Source organism: Asterias amurensis, chromosome 21, assembly GCF_032118995.1.
Source record: "Asterias amurensis chromosome 21, ASM3211899v1".
In the NCBI taxonomy this organism is placed as follows: domain Eukaryota; kingdom Metazoa; phylum Echinodermata; class Asteroidea; order Forcipulatida; family Asteriidae; genus Asterias; species Asterias amurensis.
Genome location: NC_092668.1, coordinates 3,906,113 through 3,923,836, shown reverse-complemented (window position 1 = coordinate 3,923,836; position 17,724 = coordinate 3,906,113). Strand labels below are relative to the sequence as shown.

The 17,724-nt window shown below is 37.8% G+C and overlaps 1 protein-coding gene across 1 annotated transcript; it reads left to right on the top strand.

Moving 5' to 3' along the window:
• Positions 1–1,638: 1,638 nt before the first annotated feature.
• Positions 1,639–14,948, top strand: LOC139953216 (nucleolar RNA helicase 2-like). Its single transcript, XM_071952675.1, has 14 exons — positions 1,639–1,813; positions 2,712–2,933; positions 3,274–3,346; positions 3,469–3,552; positions 4,131–4,258; positions 4,678–4,942; positions 5,666–5,877; positions 6,310–6,516; positions 7,117–7,221; positions 10,051–10,170; positions 10,695–10,768; positions 11,208–11,367; positions 11,840–12,019; positions 12,773–14,948. Exons 1-14 carry the CDS (start codon positions 1,712–1,714, stop codon positions 13,013–13,015), a joined length of 2,175 nt encoding a protein of 724 aa, XP_071808776.1. The 5' UTR covers positions 1,639–1,711; the 3' UTR covers positions 13,016–14,948.
• Positions 14,949–17,724: the final 2,776 nt, after the last annotated feature.

Below are 17,724 nucleotides of genomic sequence, written 5' to 3'. Positions count from 1 at the left end.
TCACACAGTGTATACGAGTTCAATGACAAATCTTTTTTTTAAACTTGCATTTTGTATTAGCTTTCAAAGCATCTTATTACAGCCAAAGCATAACTTGAATTATTGTCACATGGTAGAATTATGTTCATAATTATTATTGTGCGCGGTGTGCAAGTTAGGCCCGAGTAGTTTTTGAAATGTAACATGAATTACTTTTGTTTTAAATAAGTTAATGTATAGTTTAAATAAACCGATGAATTAAATCATGTAAATGTTAAATGATGTGTTTATTTGTGTATTAATGTACAAACCCCTAACTCGGACACAACTAAGGGTGCAAGTCACGGGTTGCCATTTTGGGATTTAAATTGCATGTTAAAGACACTCTGGACACTATTGGTAATTGTCAAAGACTAGTCTTCAAAGTTGGTGTATCTCAACATTAGCATAAAATAACAAACCTGTGAAATTTGAGCTCAGTCGGTCGTCAAAGTTGCAAGATATTAATGAAAGAAAAAATATCACCCTTGTCGCACCATGGTCACACGAAGTTGTGTGCTTTCCGATGCTTGATTTCGATTCTCGAAAACTACGTCGGAGCTGTTTCTCACAATGTTTTATACTATCAACATCTCCCCCATTACTGGTAATCAAGAAAGTTTAATAATTATTTTGGGTAATTACCAATAGTGTCCTCTAGCTGCCTTTAATATCAGTGAGCGTGTAAATGTATTGGCGTGTCCCATAAAATGACGCACTCCACGATATCATGGCAGCAGCAGGTTTATAAGAAATTATAAATATTGCTTAGTAAGTGATTATGTTCGTGGTTGATAGCGCCCTCTATCTACCCTTTTTTAGATTTTAGCCCCCTTTCATAAATAAATGCAAGGCTTACCACTGGCTATTCATCTGATTTTAGTCAAATTTTTACTAAAATGCAAGGCTAACCACTTGCAACTATCTGATTTCAGCCCACTTTCACCGAAAATGCAAGGCTTACCCCTTGCGAACGGTTATTAGCCCAAATTCAAAAAAAATGCAAGGTTTGTATACCCCTTGAAATTTTATTTGATTTCAGCCATAATTTCATTATTCAAGGCTTCCCCATTGCGATTTTATCTGATTTAAGCCAAATTTAATTAAAAACATAATTTAGGAACAATAAAATTAATTAAACATAATATTTAATATGCACGCTCATATCATGGAGCAATGCTCCATTATGCTCATGAGTCATACAAAAAATTGTCTCAATGCAATTTGCGGCTGATCGAAAGTTGGGCACGGTGATAATATTTGGGTTTCCAAACAAAAGGCTGTTTGTTGTCCTTGGGCAGTAAGTTTCTAAAAATTCGATCCGGTCATTCAATTTAAAGTTTTACGCCGTTGATGGCGCCAAGCTTGTCATAAAAAGGACGATTACGAAATAATTTTCGACTAGCCTGGTACCCAGCTCGAATCAGTATACTATCAGTTAGACATTGATGTGCGATAAAATTACCAGACTATTTTTATCAAATGACCCGCAAGCCAGACTACACGTGTGCATTCCTTACGGTGGTTTGGTCGTGATCCCGACGTACACCGCCAACGCACATGCAGGCCCTTAACACACGCGGTGTGGTGTGCATTTAATTTTACACGTGGAGACGGGAAGTTACGAAGGACGTAAAGCGACACAAAGTGAGGGGATTTTTGGACGAATAATTTCAACATTTACCCAAAGTAAATGCCTTGTGAAACGTACAGAATGGATGAGGATTCCATTCAAGATGTGGGAACTGGTGTTGAGAAGAAGAAGTTGAAAATCAAGAAGTCTAAAAAGCAGAAGGTAAGTGAAAATGAATGAAGACTGTTCGATGTTTTAAATTTTATTTGACGTGCGTGATAGGCATGCACTGACCACATGGATGGCTGGCGTATGGAGGGTTCGCCATGCAGCCGGCTGTGCCAGACCCACGACGATCACCCCTGAACATGACATGACAACGTTTAGTAGAGTCGGTGGTAAATCTAAAAGGGTTATAGTTGTTAGTAGCCCAGAATCACTTTTTCATTCTTTATTTTATGATTTAAAAAGAAAAAAAACTATATTGTGTCTTATTTGCTCAAAAATTTAGTAAAGTTTTGCTTTTTTTTATATTTAAAGGCAGTGGACACTATTGGTAATTGTCAAAGACTAGTCTTCACAGTTGGTGTATCTCAACATAAGCATAAGATAACTAACCTGTGAACATTTGAGCTCAATCGGTCATCAAAGTTGTGAGATAATAATGAAAGAAGAAAACACCCTTGTCACACGAAGTTGTGTGCGTTTAGATGGTTGATTTCGAGACCTCAAGTTCTAAATCTGAGGTCTCACAATCAAATTCGTGGAAAACTACTTCTTCTCAAAAACTATGGCACTACTTCAGAGGGAGCCGTTTCTCACAATGTTTTATACCATCAACCTCTCCCCATTACTCGTCACCAAGAAGAAAGGTTTTATGTAATAATAATTATTTTGAGTAACTACCAATAGTGTCCACTGCCTTTAAAGTTAAAAATAATGTTTTGGTAACGAAATGAATAGATTGAAAAAGTGGCAGTCAAGTTTACCTCAATTAGTGAGATATTCCTTTTTTTTTATAAAAATGAGTGTGAAAAAGTGGAGGAGCCATACAAAAAGTTATCCTTGCAATTGCCTACAGTGGTACTTTATCGTAACATGATCAATTTTTTTATATCAGAAAGAGCAGCCTGCTGGTGAAGAAACAGATGTAGTCGTCCAAAATGGCCACACTTCTGCTGCTAGCAGTCCTGAAGCTGTCACCAAAGACAAGAAGAAAAGTAAGAAAAGAAAGCAGGACTCAGACGAAGGAGGAGAGGATGTGGCTAATGTTATTGTTAAGAAGAAATCCAAGAAGGTTGCCAAGACGGAGGCCAAGACGGAGAAACCGGAAGAACCGGAGGTAAATGCAGGGTGCAACTTAACGGGTGGAATCTACAAGACTGCTGGTCTTGTCGCGGGTGGAATCTGCAAGACTGCTGGTCTTGTCGCTGCAAACGCTTACTTGACCTGACCAGGGGTTGACTTTTACAAAGAACTTAGGACTGGTCCTAACTTGGGGGGTATCCCTAAGAGATATAACAAACTTAAGTTTGGACTAACTCGTCCTATTAAAGGATTCGGGTACTTTTTCAAAATGTCCACAGATTTACATTAAATTTACAGGGTTTGAAGATAATGATAGTGGAAAGCTTCCCTTCAAATATTACTAATATTAATTAATTGATTGTTACTTTTGTCAGATGTCAAAAGAGGAGAAGGATGGTGCATTTGAAAACTTCCGCGTCTCTGCCAAGACAATTCAGATTCTCAAAGGTAAAAAAAAGTGTAACTCACTAAAAGTTGATTTCAAAATCAAATCAATATTTTTTCAAATGTTGTTCTGATCATTCTCTTCGTCATTTTTTGAATTATAATTGATTGTTATTTTTTTATAGCCCGTAAGATCACCTACCTGTTTCCCATCCAAGCAAAGACTTTCAACGATGTTTACGACGGTCACGACGTAATAGCTCAAGCCCGTAAGTTGACATTGAATCTTGTCTTCAGAAAACCTAGGCCTCTCCTCTGCACAGCAGAAGTTGTATTGTAGGCTTGACAGTTCCACACCTTCACCGAAACCTACCCTCTGAACCACAAGCAAACATTCTATCCCCTTCCACCATTCTACCCTCTGAACCTTCCCTGAACCTTGTAGTTTTCACCCTTCCACCATGCTACCCTCTGAACCTTGTAGTCACCCCAGCCCCTTCCCCAAACCAACCTTCCCTGAACATTGCAGTAATTCCACCCTAGCCCCTTCACTGAACCAACCCTCTGAACTACAAGTAAACATCTCATCCCTTCCACCATTATACCCTCTCGACCTTGTCGTGTCCCCCCCCCCAGCCCCTTCCCCTAACCTACCTCTACTGTGAACCTTGTAGTAATTTCACCCTAGCCCCCTCCTCAAACCTACCATCTGAACTTGATAATTCCACCCTTCCTCTGACTTTCTCATCCACAAATACCCATCCCTAGAACCCCTTCCCACAACCTTACCTCTAAACCTATAACTTTGCAAACAAGAAACCATGGTTTACCCTTGTCATTTTTGCAGGAACCGGAACTGGCAAGACTTTATCCTTTGTCCTTCCGCTCAACGAGAAACTTAAGGACATACCTCGCAAGAGTGGACGTCCTCCAACTGTCATGGCCCTCGCTCCTACCAGGGAATTAGCCAAACAGGTCAGTCCAGCTCATTTGTATCCCAGCGCCCTACTTAAAGGATTTGGGGTACTTTTTGTTCAACTCATAACACAAAAGTCCACAGATTTACATTAAACTTACGCGGTTTAAAATAATGATGGTAGGAAAGCTTCCCTTAAAATACTACTTGCTGAAGTGCTGTGGCTTTTGAGAACTTCATTAATATAATAAAAAAAAATAAAAAATGGTTTGTTATGTAAAACAGATCGAGGCAACTCCTGAAAACATTTCTCTGTGATTTTTAAATTTCAAACAATTTTATAAGTTTAAACTATTCGCTCTCTATTTAAAGCAATTATGACAGTATCTGAAAATATGAAAAAGAAGAGGACGACAGAAAGGTTGATGGTGAACTTAAGAGTCATAGTTCTCAATTCCTCTCATGTTTTTTTTTTAAGGTGTGTGAGGAGTTTGAGGCAGTGAGCCCGTCGTTGACGACATGTTGCATCTACGGTGGTGTGGCGTACTGGCCACAAGAGTCTGCTATCCGTAAAGGCATCGATGTCTTAGTCGGGACTCCAGGGCGCGTCTTGGACTACGTCCGAAAGCGTACCCTTAATCTGTCCCAGCTGAAGCACGTCGTGTTGGATGAAGTGGATCGTATGCTTGATATGGGATTCACCGAGTCTGTAGAAGAGATCCTTTCAGCTGCTTATAACAAAGGTAACTTGTCTTCATCTGATGATGACTAGAGCAAGCTAGTCGAAACGTTGAGACCAATTTAAGAACTCACTCCGCGGCAGTGCAGTTCAAAACGATCCTATAAGCTAAAGTAGCAGTCCAAGCCAATTTTCTATACCGTCCGCCCAGGTAGTAGTTAATAAGCAGGACAGTTCATTATCAGAACTGAGAAGTCTCCCAAACAATCCGATAAATCTACTCCGCGATAGTAGAATATATACGTGTAGCAAGACGCTTCTCTAAAGAACAAACTCTACCTTGCAAGTAGATACACCATGGTGTTACCGCAAACCAAATATATATTGATACCTCACCATGCAATGCCTCAAATCCTATATAGAAAAATATTGCTTACTATTTTCCGCTTAGCAGATATGAGCAGGATACCAGTAACAAATTGTACATGCATCATGGTGGTTTAATTTTGCTGTGCTAAGCTACTTTTTTTAGCTTAAGCAGCTCTTTGAAAGTGGGCCCTGGGGTGGATTTCACAAAGAGTTAGGACTAGTCTTATCTCGAGTTAGGACTAGTTACTCGTCCTAACTTAGGACTATCCATGCAATTTGTATATCTCCTAGGACTAGTCGTAAGTTAGGACTAGTCCTAACTCTTTGTGAAATCGACCTCTGGTTTTAGATGAAGGGGGACCCAAACCTACAAGCTATTTTCAGCATTGTTCACTTTCATCCATTCTCATCCCTGCAGTTAAGCCAGCTGAAGGCAAGACATCGGACGGCAAGCCAGCCGTAGGAGCCTCCGCTGGGACACCAGAGCAACTTGGGAACCCCCAGACACTGCTCTTCTCAGCCACAGTCCCTGACTGGGTTCATAAAACGGCTCGCAAGTACATGAGGACAGACTTGAGGAAGCATGATCTGGTCGGGTCGCGGACAGACAAGACGGCTACAAACGTCAAGGTAAAACTTTTTCTTTTAATTTTCTGGTGGGTTCAAATCCTGGTCATGACACTTGTTTCCTTGAGTGAAATGCTTCACACTATCGTTGCTTCTCTTCACCCAGGGGTATAAATGGGCTCCTGCAATGGTAGAGGTTGATATTGTGTTTTGAAAAAGCTTTCTGAGCAACATGACAGCCTGGATTGTATACTCCCAAGGGAGCTGAGAAAGATTACTTAAAATGTTTTTTGCCTATTGACCAGGGCACTATTAAAAGAGTGCACTGATGCATTATTGTAAAATGTGCTTAATAAGAGCTTGTTTTTAATTTCATCTTATTACAGAATGCAAAAGAAAGATAACATTTTCTTTTGTACCGGTTACTCCTCGAGTCGGGCTATACTATTTTTATCATTATTTTAATAATGATCATCTTAAACGTTTTGTTTACAGCATCTTGCAATCTGCGTCAACTACAAAGATCGCCCATGTCTGATCAGCGATGTAATCCGAATCTACAGCGGAATCAATGGCCGCATTATGGTCTTCTGCGAGACTAAAGCTGAAGCCAATGAACTATCAATGAACCCAGCGATGAAGGTTGATGCTCAAGTCTTGCATGGTGATATTGCGCAAAATCAACGAGAGATTACGCTCAAGGTAAAAGTTTGGAGGTTTCTTGTATAGTTGTACATGTATATTTGGCTTGCGGTAACACCATGTGTGTGTCTTCTTGCCAGGTAGAGTTTGTTCTTGGAGAACTATCTTGCTTAACTCTACTGCCGCTTAGTAGATAATCGGAGGTTCGGGAGACTTCTCTGTTCTGAAAAGAACTGTCCTGCTTTTTAACTATTACCAGGGCGGCTGGTATAGAAAATATACTGGACGACTACTTAAGCTTATGGGATCGAAATTAACTGTACTGCCGCGGAGTCAGTTCTGAATTGGTCTCAACGTTTTGACTAGCTTGCTCCAGGAGTTGTTTCTCATTTCAGGTATTGTCGGGTTGGTGTAGTTGGTATCTTTCCTTGCCGTCCGCCTTTAGGACTTTCATTTCCTGCAGGGGTGTTATGTGGAATGGGTTTAGGTCGCTGATTTCATCTGTGTTGAGTTCTGTTCCATTTCTCTTGGGTTAAACGTTTAATCTATGGGGATGTGAACAATTGTAATAAACCACATAGCCCATTTTGTGTTTGATTTTATTATAAATTTAAAAAATAAAATAACGTTTTTTTTTTTTTATTCATCCTACTTATTCAGAGATTTCGTGAGGGGAACTTTCAGTGTCTCGTCTCGACGGATGTCGCTGCGAGAGGGCTGGATGTTCCAGAAGTTGATTTGGTCATCCAGTGCTGTCCACCACGGGTAAGAATATTGTCATTTTGTTTTTGAGAAACACTCGTTTCCCTCCCTTTTCAGGCATGAAACTTTTCCTTGGATCGGCTGATTTCCTCTTCTTTTTTAATCTCAGTTTTACCATCCAAAATTGAAAAATACTACACAAAATCATGCAATTTTGTGAAGTTACAGTTGCATGCCTGTTTTTTTTAGTTTTTTTTTTTACAAAATTTATATTAAAATTTTTTAAAAGTTAGGTGTTTAAGGTTCCAGGCCTTCATTTTAATAAATCTGAGGAGAGCTGTGCATTGCTCTCCTTAAATCAAAAGGTAAATTAAGGAGAGCGATTTTAAAATCGCTCTCCTTAAATCAAAACAATGAATTAAGGAGAGTGATTTGCTCTCGCTAACAAAACGCAAGTTAAAAGGCCCTGGACACTATCTGTATAGTTACTCAAAATGCCAACTAAGGGGTGTATGCCTTTAATAAAAACACCGGTCATGTCCAGCCAAGCGGCCGGAGATTCCCCACCCCCTTCCCACTTTTTGTTTGGAACATGAACGTCGGCGTCCAGCCAAGCGGCCGGAGACCCCCCCCCCCCCAACTCTTTGGCATTTTTATCTATTACAAAAATACATGTTCTCCACAGACTTTTTTTTTAGGAGGGCGGCATGACGTAATCAAAATGGCGCCCGTCAATATGACGTAATCAAATGGCGCCCATTTTGATATGACGTCAGCGGACGTGAAATCAACAAATGCTTGAGAAAACCATTTTCTTAAAATAATGTATTACGACGGCGCTACCTACCTATTGATGGGCATCCATTTCGGTTGGAACAACCTTATTTTAAAAACTAAATCAAAACTACAATGTGTTATACATTTTGCTTTGTGCGCCGCGCCAATAAATATCCTCAAAGGGATGATCGGCATGCCGCACGTCAGAATTTAGAAAGCGGGTGATCGGACCATGATCGGACGGTCTTCATGTGTAATTTTCAAAACGGAAAAAAAAAATCAAAACCCACATTTTTGGACGATCTTATCCCCAAATTATGGCCCTAAATACTACCTTTTCCATTCAAAACCATTTTCATGAATTAGTGATTAGCGGTTCCGTCGTTAAGAACTTCGTTTGTAATAAAATAATCGAGATTCAATGATCAATGAACTTTGCCCCGCATCGCGCACGCCCTCAATGGGCGAAAGTTGACATGTTTGAACATGCTTCGAGGCTGTACATTGTACCATTATGTACATGCGTGCGGCACTGTGTGGTAATTCTTTCTCGGTTTGTGAACGTGCGTGTTGTGTTGGAGTATATCAACGGCCAATCACAGCGTGCGGACTGTTCATGCACAATGCATGCAGTGGGTATTCCCATCGTTGATGGTGAGCGTGGTGTGTGTGCATGGTTGGTTGATGCATAAATCCACTCGGCATATAAATACGAACCATGTGGCCGTGTATACATCGTGTTTTAAAGTTTGTTTACGATCGCATTTGTGATGCTATAATTTTGAAGTCGGCTCTGGCTTGTCAGGTACTCGTTTGATCTTAGTAAATGCAGCCTAAAAATAGTCTCTTTGTACTTTTTGGGGCAGGGCGGCCAATAATTTTAGCAGGGCGGCCAATTCTTTGGCAAAAATACTTCACCAATCACGAGCGTGTATTTTTGGTGCCGAGACTGTTATCTAACCACAAAGGGCTCTTGCCGCCTGTGTGATATTCTAAGACCCGCTCGCGCGACCCAACTCAGTTCCGTTTGTGTGACCGGCTGCGGTAAACATCAGGCATGCGGGCACGCACACACAGTCAAAACATACATGTACTTGAATAGGGCTCGTTTACCACTTTCAATTAACAACATCGAAGCAGCAGCTAGCTTATTTTCAACAATCGAGGGGAAACAAACAAGAAAAGCGTGAGTTCTTTAAATGTTGCCACCTCCAACTCTCAGACTTAAGCCGCTTACTTTTTTCAACAATTTGCGTTTTGAAAAAAAATGCTCTTGTTGAAATTGTAAGGAGCGCTTTTTTTTGCTCTCCTTAAAAAATTTAAGGAGCGCGGAGGAGCGCGAGCGCGATCGCGCTCCTTTAAAATGAAGGCCTGAGGTTCATAATGCAAAAGAAAAAGCAGGCACTTAAAGGAACACGTTGCCTTGGATCGGTCGAGTTGGTCTTTGAAAAGCGTTTGTAACCGTTTTTTATAAAATGCATATGGTTAGAAAGATGTTGTAAAAGTAGAATACAATGATCCACACAAACATGCCTCGAAATTGCGTGGTTTTCCTTTTACCTCGTCGACTAACACGTCGGCCATTTATGGGGGTCAAAATTTTGACTCCCATAAATGGCTGACCGTGTTAGTTTGCACAGTAGAAGAAAAACCACGCAATTTCGAGGCAAACTTGTGTGGATCATTGTATTCTACTTTTAAAACATCTTTCCAACCATATGCATTATATAAAAAACGGTTACAAACGCTTTTGTTTTGACCAACTCGTCCGTTCCAAGGCAACGTGTTCCTTTAATAGAATGAAATGGGGTCCTTCAAGGCAAAAGTAAAGACTCGCTTGTTCAAGGAGGTTTATATTCTGTAATTTCACTTTAAAAAAATATTGTTTTGTTCCCCCTTACATGGGGTGAGGGTGTCGGTTTTTATGATCATTGTGTGATTTTTTCTTTTGCTGGATTTGTATGAATTTTTAGTTCTGTTATTTATGTAATTTTTTTTATTGTTTATGGAATTTGGGTGTAATTCTAACATCTGTGGATGAAGATGACGCACAAGAAATGCAATAAACTGTTATTATTATTTACATTAGATGTTGTTCATGTTTTGAATTGGCAGGATGTTGATTCGTACATTCATCGATCGGGACGGACGGGCAGAGCTGGACGATCTGGAATTTGTATCTGTTTGTACAAACCGAACGAAGAGAGTGAGCTCAGAAGAGTTGAATCTCAGTCTGTGAGTTTACTTTTTTTATAACTATTATTAAAAAGCTGCTATTAAATGATCAAACATGTTTGTTCTACTGTAAATTTATGCTTTCATGTAACGTTATTACAAGCAAGCCCAAAGCAAGCCCATGTGCAATTTCTTGCGCAGTGCAGTTTAGCTCTTCTCATTTACTCTGTAGAGCCTACTTACATAAAAGACAAAAAAGAGGTCTAGTGGTTCAGGGCACTGATGCCCTTTGTTTTTGTTGTGCTTTTGAGAGTGTTTTGTGGGAATGCGTTGTCTGAAGCTTGAGTTGCAATCCTGACCTACAATCCCAGCCATATCTTGTTGGGGCCCCCGCCCCCTGTTATATGTTAGCTCTCGTTGCGCAGTCTGTGCTCCAGCTGTGGTTAACAACAGTGAGCGGGGTCACGGGGGAGGGTATGTTTATTGCCCACGCTTTTGGGCCGGGATTGTAGCTCCAAATTTCATGTTGAAATGTTTCTGTTTTGGAATTTGTTGTGACTTTGGTTGATTTTTTTATTCACCAGGGAATGAAGTTCACCAAGACCATTCCACCTCAACCAGCTGACATCATCACGGCAAATTCCAAGGAGGCGGCAAAGTAAGTCGCATCATTCCTTCTCATAGAGACTTCTGACTTCTTCTCGGAGTTTTTCTCGGAGTGGACCATTTGAAGTCTCATGAATATCAGCGTTTGAATTTTAGGCCAGCAGTTTTAGTATCGGGCCATGAATTTTGTCTACTTTCGTCTGATTTTATATTTGTTTTCCCTGAGAAAAATCTGACAAATTGTTACTCATTGGCCTGAGATGTCCATTAATAAAGCCCACATACATATTGATGTAAAGCCCAGTTCATACTTCCTGGGAATGCTTTGAAGGAGTTAAAAGCACAAGTCAACTGGTGCGAATTATTCGTTCTGCATTTTTTCGCAGAAAGAGTGGACTGCCCTTAAGGGTAGAAACCAATTATAATGTTTATCATGTTTGCGTATATTTATCATCTATTAATACTTTCTTAATTTCTTTTTTCCTTTAAAGAGTGTTGGATGCAGTGCCAGCCGGAGTTGTTAAATACTTCAATGTTGCAGCCCAAGAGATCTTGAAGGAGAAGACGCCCGAGGAGGCTCTAGCTGCCGCTCTCGCACACATCTCTGGAGCTACTCTACTCAAGACGAGGTCGCTGATCAATTCTCAACAGGTAGGTGTAGTGATAATATTGTTGAACATTTCTAGTGCGCCATGTCTGTCAATGGGTGCGTTTAATAAGCTTCCCTGTGTCGACCCCGCGGTGCTCATTTGGGTGAGTCCTGACAAGAGCTAATCGAACGATCATACCTGCCTCTCGTGGTGACGTCATGCACCTGGGGCCAGCCCCAAGTGACCCACTCCACAAGCAGGGCACTGGGGGCTGACCCAGGTGAGCCCCTGGAATGACGTCAAAGCTTTACGAACCTAACGGTGGCAGACTGGGGTCGATCCTGGGAAGCTAATAGAACGCAACCGATGACGACTCTCCTGGCGCTAAAATGGACGAGAACTCTGCTAATACACGTGACAACCAAAGATTGGTAACGTGTATCTGCTTTTAGAGTGCAGAAGCATATTGTTCATCTTGTTGGTGATGGTTTGGGATCATTGTTACAATGTTTTGTTTTCCTTTGCTGTTTCAGGGTGTGATTACCTACATGCTTAAGACAAACTATCAGATGTATAACGGAGGAGACGTCCTCAAAGCCTTAGGGTTCCACGTCTCCCAAGATGTCAAGAATGAAATTCGCGATGTGCGGGTCTGTAAAGATAGAGTGTCCGCTGCAATGGATGTGCCACAACATCTTGAGAACAAACTCCTGGTAAGAGCCGAAAGTCAATTTTGAATCTTAATTTTTCTGTCGTGGATGTTGTTTTAAGGGAAGGTTTTCACTCTAAACAATTAATGTGATAAAAAACTCACTTGGTTAGAAGTACAGCAGCTTTTAAAAGTCTAATGCATTATGATAGTTATTTTACTTTAATTTTTTTAAGTTTTCTTTTTATATCCCTGAAAATTTGAATCTGAGCAGTAACGCTTCTCAGATTAAGTACTTCATTGATGGACTTTCCGTCCTGTGTGGACAAAAACTATGAGATTCATGCAATCTATGCAATCTATCCACAACTAAACTTTTGTCCATCCATTCTCCTTAAAAGGCACTGGACACTATTGTTAATTACTCAAAATAATTGTTAGCATTAAAACTTACTTGGTAACGAGCAATGGAGAGCTGTTGATAGTATAAAAAAAACATTGTTAGAAACGACTCCCTCTAAAGTAACATAGTTTTGAGAAAGAAGTAGTTTTCCATGAATTTGATTTTGAGATCTCAGACTTAGATTTTGAGGTCTCGAAATCAAGCATCTGAAAGCACACAACTTTGTGTGATAAGGTGTTTTTTATAAGTTATTGATAAGTTATTGAGCTCAAATTTGCACAGGTTTTTTATTTTGTGCATATATGTTGAGATACACCAAGTGAGAAGACTGGTCTTTGACAATTACCAAAGGTGTCCAGTGTCTTTAAATATATTTATTTTTATTTAATTTTTTTTTTACTTTTCTATGAATAGAAACAATGGCAGGATTCTCCAGACTGTACGTTGAGTCCGGCAATGGAGCTTCCCGATCTGGTACCGGCTGCAGGATCTTACGGAGGAGGCGGTGGTGGTAGACGATATGGAGGTGGAGGGGGAGGTTGGGGTAGACAGGGAAGGAGTGGCGGTGGTGGCGGGGGTGCACGATGGGGAGGCGGCGGTAGAAGTGGTGGTGGTAGAGGTGGTGGAGGGAGAGGTAGGGGCGGAAGGAGATGGTAGAAGACGGTCAACTGACAAAAGGGCCCAATTTTCATAAACCTTGTACCCTGAAAGTTCTGCTAAGCAATCTTGGCAATCTTGGCTATTGGTAATGACCGGGGTTGCCAGTCACAGCAATGGTAACTGTATGGTGTTCTTGCTGGTAACCTATTTGTCCTAAGTAAACTTTTCTTTGTGCTGAGCAATTTTTTCTAAAGCTGTTGAGCAGAAAGCTCTCTTAGCAAATTTCTCTGCTAAGCAAGATATGACCAGGATGCCAGTTGCAGCAACGTTAACTGTGTGCTGTTCAGGCTGGTAACCTTTTTTTTGCTTAGCAATTTGTTGTGCTTACAGGCTTTATGACATTGGGCCCAGCTGTGTCTGATGACTGAAAACAGTATTTGGCCATTACGACTATTGTGAACAGGCGTGGGTAAGGCCCTTCTGGTTCGTGTTCTTTTACAATGGTGTCTGGACTGGGATATGTAATTTCTCAGAAATTATTTTTTGGTTATATGAGTTTTCTCCTTGAGACTTAAATTTTCTTGAAGGAAATTAAATCACAAAAGGGAGAAAGAAATGGTCCACATCATGTCAAAGTTTGTTGAAGTGTTTCTGGTGATTCTGAGATACACGAGTAAACCTGAAACTGGGAGGGTTGGGGTCGACATCCAGAAGTGGATTTTAGGAATGATCATGTCTGTCCATTCTTATCCTCATTGAGTAGACGTTGACATCTTCATGTAATGTTTACCTGTATATATATCCATAATATCTTGTTCTAGTTTTGCATAGTGAGATATATGTATCGTATAATAAGGTTCAGTTGGAAAGTTAAGTTAACGCCCAAATGTAAAAATTATTATTAAACAAAAATAGGAATTAAGAAAGACTTTGTGAACAGTTTAAGGTTCGGTTTTCAATTAACACCTAGTAATTGTGGATGTCTGAAGCCAGGTTCATACTCCATGCGACAGCAAATGCTAAGCGAATTGGCAGATGCAAACAATCTTGTGCTCTTTTTCAAATTTTGGGCAGGGAAATTCGCTTAACTTTCGCAATTCATGTAAGTAAGAATTGGACTTCAACAGTTCAAAAGTAATGACTACATGTTTGCATTTAAAATTTTCCCACATTTCAAATTTTCCCACATAAATTTAAGAATAATGTATCGTATTCATTTTTTGCTTTATTTTATCACATGTTATCAAGCATTTTAATATTATTTTATCTTTTAAACTACTCCTTGTTGGTTAATTTTATTACGTTGTAAAATTGTAGTAAGAAATTAGTATTTTCTTTTATTTACAATCTGCTTGGTTTAGAACAAACAATTATGTATATTGCTTAGTAATTACATATTAATTGTAATGTCATCATTTTCAGTTGTACATGTAAATACGAACACAACCAAAAACATTGCACAAAAAGCTACTGACAATAATTATTACCAAATAACATTCAGTCTGTTGAAGAGTTGTGACTTTTAAAAATCAATTTCGCAATGTTGGTGTGATCAATTGAAGTCAAGATTATTAAAACTAAACTGTTCAGGAAAATGTAAGGGGAAAAGTCAAAAAATTATGACTTTGTATTAAAGTAATAAAACATTAATTAGAAATCAAATGTGTGTGTGTTCGTGAATAATATTACATGTAGTGTTGTGTTAAATTTTTGTCTTGGTGATCATGACATTGTGTTATCAGATATGCAACTAGGTGTTGAAAAAAATAACCACCCAACCTGCAGTCAGAAATAAAGACAAACCTGGACTGATAGTTTGCGGTCGCTGGAGGTGAACATACGGTATCTGTATATTTTACTAGTTAAGGGATTTTTTCGTTAATTTTAGAATAAAATTGATAAAAATGCAAGACTATAGCTATGATTTTTTTGTTCATTTTAGAGTTGAACTTGGGAAAAAAATTGATGAAATCCAAGAATATAGCCTTGTGATTTTTTGTTCATTTTAGAGCAAAAAGTGATAAGACTGCAAGACTATATAGCCTTCTGATTTTTTCATTTTAAAGCAAAAAATTGATAAAAATGCAAGACTATAGCCTTCTGGTTTTTTCGTTCATTTTAGAGCAAAAAGTTTATAAAAATGCAAGGCCTTGTGATTTTTTTCGTTAATTTTAGATTACAAATTTATAAAAATGCAAGACTATAGCCTTGTGATTTTTCGTTCATTATAGAGCAAGAATTGATAAAAATGCAAGACTATAGCCTTGTGATTTTTTCAGTAATTTTAGCGCAAAAAAATGATAAAAAGGCAAGACTAAAGCCTTGCGATATTTTCGTTCATTTTAGAGCAAAAATTGATAAGAATGCAAGACTATAGCCTTATGATTTTTTCGTCCATTTTAGATTAAAAATTTATAAAAATGCAAGACTATAGCCTTGTGATATTTTCGTTCATTTTAGAGCAAGAATTGATAAGAAAGCAGGACTTGTGATTTTTTCGTTCATTTTAGAGCAAAAATTGATAAAAATACAAGACTTGTGATTTTTTCGTTCATTTTAGCGCAAACAATTGATAAGAATGCAAGACTATAGCCTTATGATTTTTTCGTTCATTTTAGAGCAAAAAGTGATAAGAATGCAAGACTACAGAGCCTTGTGATGTTTTCGTTCATTTTAGAGCAAGAATTGATAAAAATGCAAGACTATGCCCTTGCGATTTTTTCGTTCATTTTTGAGCAAAAATTGATAAAAATGCAAGACTATAGCCTTGTGATATTTTTGTTCATTTTAGAGCAAGAATTGATAAAAAAGCAGGACTTGTGATTTTATCGTTCATTTTAGAGCAAAAATTGATAAGAATACAAGACTATAGCCTTGCGATTTTTTCGTTAATTTTAGAGCAAAAATTGATATGAATGCAAGACTATAGCCTTATGATTTTTTCGTTCTTTTTAGAGCAAAAAGTGATAAGAATGCAAGGCTACAGAGCCTTATGATGTTTTCGTTCATTTTAGAGCAAAAATTGATAAAAATGCAAGACTATATAGCCTTGTGATTTTTTTGTTCATTTTAGCGCAAAAAATTGATAAAAATGCAAGACTATAGCCTTGTGACTTTTTTGTTCATTTTAGATTAAAAATTTATAAGAATGCAAGACTATAGCCTTATGATTTTTTCGTTCATTTAATAGCGAAAATTTATAAAAATGCAAGACTATAGCCTAGTGACTTTTTTGTTCATTTTAGATTAAAAATTGATAAAAATACAAGACTTGTGATTTTTTCGTTCATTTTAGCGCAAACAATTGATAAAAAAGCAAGACTATAGCCTTGCGATTTTTTCGTTCATTTTAGAGCAAAAATTGATAAGAATGCAAGACTATAGCCTTATGATTTTTTCGTTCATTTTAGAGCAAAAATTGATAAAAATGCAAGACTATATAGCCTTGTGATTTTTTTGTTCATTTTAGCGCAAAAACTGATAAACATGCAAGACTATAGCCTTGTGATTTTTTCGTTCATTTTAGCTCAAAAATTTATAAGATTGCAAGACTACAAACTTGTGACTTTTTTGTTCATTTTAGATTAAAAATTGATACAAAGGCAAGACTATAGCCTTGTGATTTTTTCGTTCACTTTAGCGCAAAAAAAATTGATAAAAAGGCAAGACTATAGCCTTGTGATTGTTTTGTTCATTTTAGCGCAAACAATTGATAAAAATGCAAGACTATAGCCTTGTGATATTTTCGTTCATTTTACAGCAAAACATTGATAACAATCGCCTTGCGATTTTTTTGTTCATTTTAGAACAAAAACTTATAAAAATGCAAGACTATAGCCTTGTGATTTTTTCATTCATTTTAGAGCAAAATTTATAAGAATGCAAGACTATAGCCTCGTGATTTTTTTGTTCATTTTAGCGCAAAACGTTGAGAAAAATGCAAGACTATAGCCTTGTGATTTTGTCGTTCATTGTAGAGCAAAAAATTGATAAAATTGCAAGACTATAGCCTTGTGATTTTTTTCGTTCATTTTAGAGCAAAAATTTATAAGAATGCAAGACTATAGCCTTGTGATTTTTTTCGTTCATTTTAAGAGCAAAAATTGAAGAGAATGCAAGACTATAGCCTTGCGATTTTTTCGTTCATTTTAGAGCAAAATTGATAAAAATGCAAGACTATAGCCTTGTGATTTTTTCGTTCATTTTAGAGTAAAAATTGATAAACATGCAAGACTATAGCCTCGTGATTTTTTTATTCATTTTGGCGCAAAAAATTGATAAAAATGCAAGCTTATAGCTTTGTGATTTTTTCGTTCATTTTAGAGCAAAAAATTGATAAAAATGCAAGACTAAAGACTTTATGATTTTTTTCGTTCATTTTAGAGCAAAAGTTTATAAAACTGCAAGACTTTATGATTTTTTGGTACATTTTAAAGCAAAATTTATAAAAATGCAAGACTATGGCCTTGTGATTTTTTCGTTTATTTTTAAGCAAAAAATTGATAAAAATGCAAGACTATTCCCTTGTTATTTGTTCGTTCTTTTTAATGTAAAAATTGATAAAAATGCAAGACTATAGCCTTCTGATGTTTTCGTTCATTTTACAGTAAAAATTTATAAAAATGCAAAATCATGCCTGATGATATTTTCGTTCATTTTAGAGTAAAAATTGATAAAAATGAATGATTTTGTTCGTTCATTTTAGAGCAAAAATTGATAAAAATGCAAGACAAAAATGAATGATTTTGTTCGTTCATTTCAGAGCA